The sequence below is a fragment of the Dermacentor silvarum genome, unplaced genomic scaffold (genome assembly GCF_013339745.2).
Source record: "Dermacentor silvarum isolate Dsil-2018 unplaced genomic scaffold, BIME_Dsil_1.4 Seq6138, whole genome shotgun sequence".
NCBI lineage: Eukaryota > Metazoa > Arthropoda > Arachnida > Ixodida > Ixodidae > Dermacentor > Dermacentor silvarum.
Window position 1 is genome coordinate 15,774 of NW_023606522.1, and position 5,214 is coordinate 20,987.

Below are 5,214 nucleotides of genomic sequence, written 5' to 3' on the forward strand. Positions count from 1 at the left end.
ATTTTGTCTGCGAATTCGCACGTGCGAATTCGCAGCTGCGGAAAATAGGCCGCCGGACCCTTCGTGCGTGCGTTTTTTCGATGTTCGGCGTGCTGAACTTCTCTGCGAAAAACGCATCTGCGTTTTTTCAGACGACCAATAGGAGGCGGCTCGCTCAAACGTCATCGCGCGGCGCGCATTTCAAACATTGAACTCCATGTTTACAAGCGGCTTCCAGGGCACGTTGTTTGTTTGTTTGTTTTCTTTTTTCATCCAAGCGAAGCTAACTCAGGGCGTACACCGCTGCTGCTAGAGGAAGCGACGCTGCAGGCTCAATAAATGTTTTCATAATCCAATCCAATCCAATCAACAGCGAGGGACAGGACGGCGCGATCCACAGCAGACGATCTCCTCCACACAGATGGTTTCCCTCTCGAATCAGCATCAGCACTGCAGCCTTTTCTGAGCTGTAGTGATTAGTCGTGTGCAAGTACTTTTTGTGTCGCGCGCGCGAGAATGGCAAAGGCAGCTTTCAATGAGCAGCTTATTGCCGAAGTCGAGAAGAGGCCAATTTTGTGGAATACGAGGTTAGAGAAGTACCGCGACTCCGACCTTCGTGATCGTCTGTGGGATGAAATTGCACAACTGCTGAAAGAAATGAAACCAAATGGTAAGTGTTTTGTACAGCTGTACGTTGTTGATATTCTTGCCTCAAAAAAGTGAAGCACGTCTGTATATTCACGCGAATATGCTTTTGACTACCTGCATGTTTTCGTCTATCCATTTTCAGTGAGAGCCGACGAAGCGCAGACCCGCTGGCGTAGCCTCCGCGACACGTTTCGAAAAAAGAAGAAAGAAAAGAAAGATGCATCAAGAAGCGGGAGTGCTTCTCAAGATGGAACAAAGAAAGAGTGGCCGTATTACAGCAGTATGTCATTTCTACATGACACCATGGAAGAAGCTGTGTACGTATTTTCTGAAGCCCTCAATACCTTGGGCACAACGCGGCAGTAAGCTTCGTGAAATGTGTTCGGTGTTGATTACATGGTTCAGTGTAGGCTGACAGCTAGCCTTTGCACCCCCGAAGCTCTGCGCGGGTGGCGCCGGTTTTGACCGTTGTTGCCCCGTGGCACGGCGGGAACCGGACAGATAGGCTGGAAAGGAGCCCGCGTCCGGGTAAAATGAAAAGGGAATGGTACTTGTAGTTGCTTGTATTTATGCATCTCGTTCTTGTTATCTTTCTTTATTTTCCCTTGTTGCTTTGTTTTCTTTGCAGCAAAGCCAGTGTAAGTTCTGCCCAAAGAAAAGGAGAACTGAATGAAAGGGACCCATAGGGGTCCCTTTCATCCAGTTCTCCTTTTCTTTTGGAATTCTTTTTGCAGAACTCTGCAAAAAGTAAACTTTTTGCAGAGTTCTAACTGATCTTTCACTGTCAGAGCAGTACACATGTAAAGCACCTTGTGAATGGTAGTCCCTCAGCCATATGGCGCTGAGTGGCGGAGAAGTGTGATTAATTCTTTGCGAATCAGACTGCTTAAAACGTGGCATTATTTTTTTCAAAAAGCAGTTAGAGCTTCTGTAGCTGTGTCACTTCACAGTGTTTTTGGCATGCATATTTGTAATAAACCAGTACTTACGGAGGATTTGTTGCGAGCCCCCTTTGGTAATGTTTCTTTTTATGTTTTCTTTTTTGTGCAGAACAGTGAGCAACGTGAGCGACAACGAAGAAGACATAGCCTTCGTTGAGCCAGCTCCACTCTCAGAAGAACAGACCCAAGAGCCAACAGAGATTGTGAATGAGCTTTATCAGTGCATTTCAGAGAGGGCGCCAGGTCCAAGCATGGTGAGCAGTGCCAGCTCAAGCCGCAAAAGGAGTGCGAAAGAAAGGACTGGGGGTCGAAGAAAAGCGCTGAAAGAAATTGACAAACACATCGACACAGTGAGCAATCAAATTGCAGCGTACAAGGAATTGAGCCCAAGTGCGCACTTTGGGTTGGCTATAGAGCCATTTGTTGCTGCGACGCCTGAGCACATGAAAGCTCACTTATACATGGAGCTCATACATGTTGCCTCACATTATGCCCGAGGCATTTACCCACCAGCGCTTCTGTATCAAGGAATTCCAGAAGATGAACGATGGTTTCGTCACAGCGTATTACAATGTTGCATTTGTTATGATGGTTTTGTCAAAGTGTATGACAACATAAAGAACATTATTTCATCTCTGCTGCTTTCTTTGCCAGTAGGGGGCCAAGGGACTCCCTCAAACCATCCTTCACAGGCTTTTCCCTTCGCCTCCTACCGAATGTATTGTGATAAAGCTATAAAGAATCAGTCAATCAAATTCATTCATTCAGCATTCGTATATACAAGTACTGAATATGTATTTCTGCACGTATATTTACAGGTACATGACCATCGCATAACAAACAATTGTGACATGCATATATGGTTACATTGCGTCAGACAAATTTGTTAACACAGATGAACTTCATTTTATCGCATTAGTGCCCCTTTAACTGAAGTGTGACATTAAGAACGTAAAAACATTTTCGAAGAGTAATAGTGAAGATTATTAGTTCGTGTAGGACTATTTAGGCAAAACAATGTGTTCTGTAATACATAACAAAATGTAACATTTATCATAACAATTAACAAATGTGTGTATCTGTCAAGGCAGCATTTGCAACTTCACATTTGCTTGGCATAACAAAACACTTTTTGGCAGCCACATAGACATTCATGTGTAGAATGGAATCAACCGAGATGTGAAAATCCTGAAAGCGTAGTATATTTTCAAAGAAGGTGTGCAGAATCAATGTTCGCTGCAAAATAGTATGCTATGTCTCACACATTAAATGGAACAAAAAAGTAGAGTTATCTGAACAAAAAAAAAGCGCCTACTAGCCGGCACCTCCCAATTAGTAGTATACAACAAAAAAATTTAATTGGGTCCTACTGAGGAGCCCTTCGAGAGGTCATTGCAAACCTATGGTGGAAGGCCACAGCGCTCACGTTGCCACGGCACAGCTCCTTCGTGCACAAAATAGTTGCGAAACACATCCCGCGTTTCGGCTGCAGACTTTGTGTAATTGTGTGCACCATGATGCTGCAGATTAAGGAAAGCATTCTCCTCAGCTTCCTGGCGCCACTGCCCTTCCACAAGGTTGCCGAAGGTGTCTACCTCGTCCACATATCTTTCTGGAATGTAGGACACGTCATCACGAAGGAAATTGTGCAGAGCACATGCTGCGAGTGTCACCATTCTGGCATTTTCTGGTAGAAGGTTCATCGGTCGACGAAAAATCCTGAGCCTTGATGACAGCACCCCAAATGCATTCTCGGCACATCTCTGCAATTTTCAAGACAAACATTATAGTAGAACCTATTACGAATAAATTTAAGTTACGCGTTACCTTGCTCTGCTGAGGCGGTAGTTAAAGAGGCGCAGGTCCTCTGCGAGGCACCTGCCAGGGTACGGCCGCAGGAAGTCTGGCCTCAACTGGAACGCCTCGTCGCCGACAAAGACATAAGGGGCTACGGCAGTGGACAGTGGGAGCAGCTGAGGAGGAGGCAGGTTTAAAGCACCTTGGCTGAGAAGTTTCCCAATCTTCGATGCCTTGAATACACCACCATCACTCTGCGATCCGTATGCGCCCACATCAATGCAGACAAATCGTAGCTGGCTGTCCACTACAGCCATTAGAACGATGGAGTAGGTGCCCTGTAATGACAGAGAATCACATCTCATTGAGAAGTGTTTCACTAAATCTTTGTACTTGTAAGAATAATACATAACTAACGCTCTCTTACCTTATAATTAAAATATTGAGATCCCGAATGCGGAGGGGCTTCTATTTGGACATGCTTCCCATCCACAGCACCTATGCAGTGTGGGAAATCCCACCTGCTCTCAAAGCCCTTGGCAATATCCTGCCACTGCTCAACGTTTGCTGGGAACTGAAAATGTAGTAAATAATCATAGATATTGCAGTTTTCCCTCGTACAAAAAAATGCAATGGTTAAACATGGAAAATAGTAGTTCTGGTTAAACCTTCAATAAATGAAGTTTCATAACTCGCATAACACTTATGCATGTAGGTCACCACGAATGTCTCATAACTTGCTTAAACAAGCTTACATATTTAAGAAATTTGTAGGATAACTTACCTTCATACACTTGGGCCGAAGGACATCCCACAGAAGTGCACATACTTCCTTCACAATGTTACTGGTAGTCGATATGCCTACCTTAAATGCCATGGCAACATCTTGAATTTGCATCCCCGATGCTAGGTATCTAAAGTAAACATAGAAAACGCATTGCTCGGCAAACTTGTGGAGATAAGTTCCCAAAACATTGTGCAACATTTCCTTCTTCCAGCGAAATAAAAAGACATTTATTTATCTTCTAATTAGCAGCAAAAATGCCATGTAGCTATTAGTTCTCTGGCAATGGCAGATGTACATTGTTTACTTTTTCGCAAAACTCCGAAAATCCCCAGTTGTAAAAAAAGGAGTTCACACGCTAGACAGCGTGCAAGATGCAGAGCATTTTAGTATTTGCATATCAGAAGCACAGGTCAAGAATTGTTTTCACTACAATACCATGTACGCACATTTAGAGCTGTTAACTTACCTCAATGTGATGGCAAGGCGGCATCGTGAGGGCACGGGCTCCCGTAAAACCCACTGCTTTGAAAGCCTTGTTTCTAGCAACGAATGCAGTTTTTCGAATGTCTCTGGTGTCATCCGATAATATTTTCGGAACACCTCCGGATCATGGGTCATCAGAAAGAGGGTCTGCGCAGGAAATAAGATTTCACAATTACTACACCTGCGCACTTGTACGAAGAATACTCAATACGAATGCGGCTCACCGTTGTGTATAGAACTCGGGCTCCGTCTTTCTGTTCTGCCAGCTCGGCCTCACCCACCATCGACGGGGGTTTGGTTGTTGTTGTTGTTGTTGTTGTCCTGAGTGGGTTGTGGCGCATACCCACAGTGGGGGATTGGCCATGAATCGGGTGGTTATGTTCGGTGCATAAAAACAAGAGAATTAACGAATAGAATGCTGGAGTTGAGACAGGAAAATTTTGTGAGAGGAAAAGAAAAAAAAACACTAATTAAAAAAAATAGGTTAAAAAGAAATATATGAATAAAATAAAACTATGGTGGCAAAGGTGACAATAAGTTTATCATGGTAATCGATTTGATTCAATGAGAGAATTTTGG

At 44.0% G+C, this 5,214-nt stretch overlaps 2 protein-coding genes across 2 annotated transcripts; one reads left to right on the forward strand and one right to left on the reverse strand.

The window, feature by feature from the left end:
• Positions 1–244: 244 nt before the first annotated feature.
• LOC119435316 (uncharacterized) lies at positions 245–3,262 on the forward strand. Its single transcript, XM_037702216.2, has 5 exons — positions 245–649; positions 776–907; positions 1,256–1,265; positions 1,678–2,131; positions 3,095–3,262. The coding sequence occupies exons 1-5, from the start codon at positions 496–498 to the stop codon at positions 3,260–3,262; spliced, it is 918 nt and encodes a 305-aa protein (XP_037558144.1). The 5' UTR covers positions 245–495.
• A 79-nt stretch (positions 3,263–3,341) lies between these two features.
• LOC119435317 (uncharacterized) lies at positions 3,342–4,846 on the reverse strand. The gene is made up of 4 exons (XM_049659796.1): positions 4,619–4,846; positions 4,150–4,279; positions 3,793–3,939; positions 3,342–3,703 (listed from the first exon to the last, which is right to left on the reverse strand). The coding sequence occupies exons 1-4, from the start codon at positions 4,768–4,770 to the stop codon at positions 3,392–3,394; spliced, it is 741 nt and encodes a 246-aa protein (XP_049515753.1). The 5' UTR covers positions 4,771–4,846; the 3' UTR covers positions 3,342–3,391.
• Positions 4,847–5,214: the final 368 nt, after the last annotated feature.

Excerpts from the sequence above, each read along its gene's own strand:
- LOC119435316 (XM_037702216.2), top strand. The coding sequence starts at position 496 with ATGGCAAAGGCAGCTTTCAATGAGCAGCTTATTGCCGAAGTCGAGAAG. Across the intron at positions 650-775 it reads GAAAGAAATGAAACCAAATG|CCGACGAAGCGCAGACCCGC; the intron begins GTAAGTGTTTTG and ends TTTCAGTGAGAG. Across the intron at positions 2,132-3,094 it reads AACGATGGTTTCGTCACAGC|ATTAAGGAAAGCATTCTCCT; the intron begins GTATTACAATGT and ends ATGATGCTGCAG.
- LOC119435317 (XM_049659796.1), bottom strand. The coding sequence starts at position 4,770 with ATGACCCATGATCCGGAGGTGTTCCGAAAATATTATCGGATGACACCA. Across the intron at positions 4,280-4,618 it reads CGCCTTGCCATCACATTGAG|ATACCTAGCATCGGGGATGC; the intron begins GTAAGTTAACAG and ends TGTTTACTTTAG. Across the intron at positions 3,704-3,792 it reads CTCAATATTTTAATTATAAG|GGCACCTACTCCATCGTTCT; the intron begins GTAAGAGAGCGT and ends CTGTCATTACAG.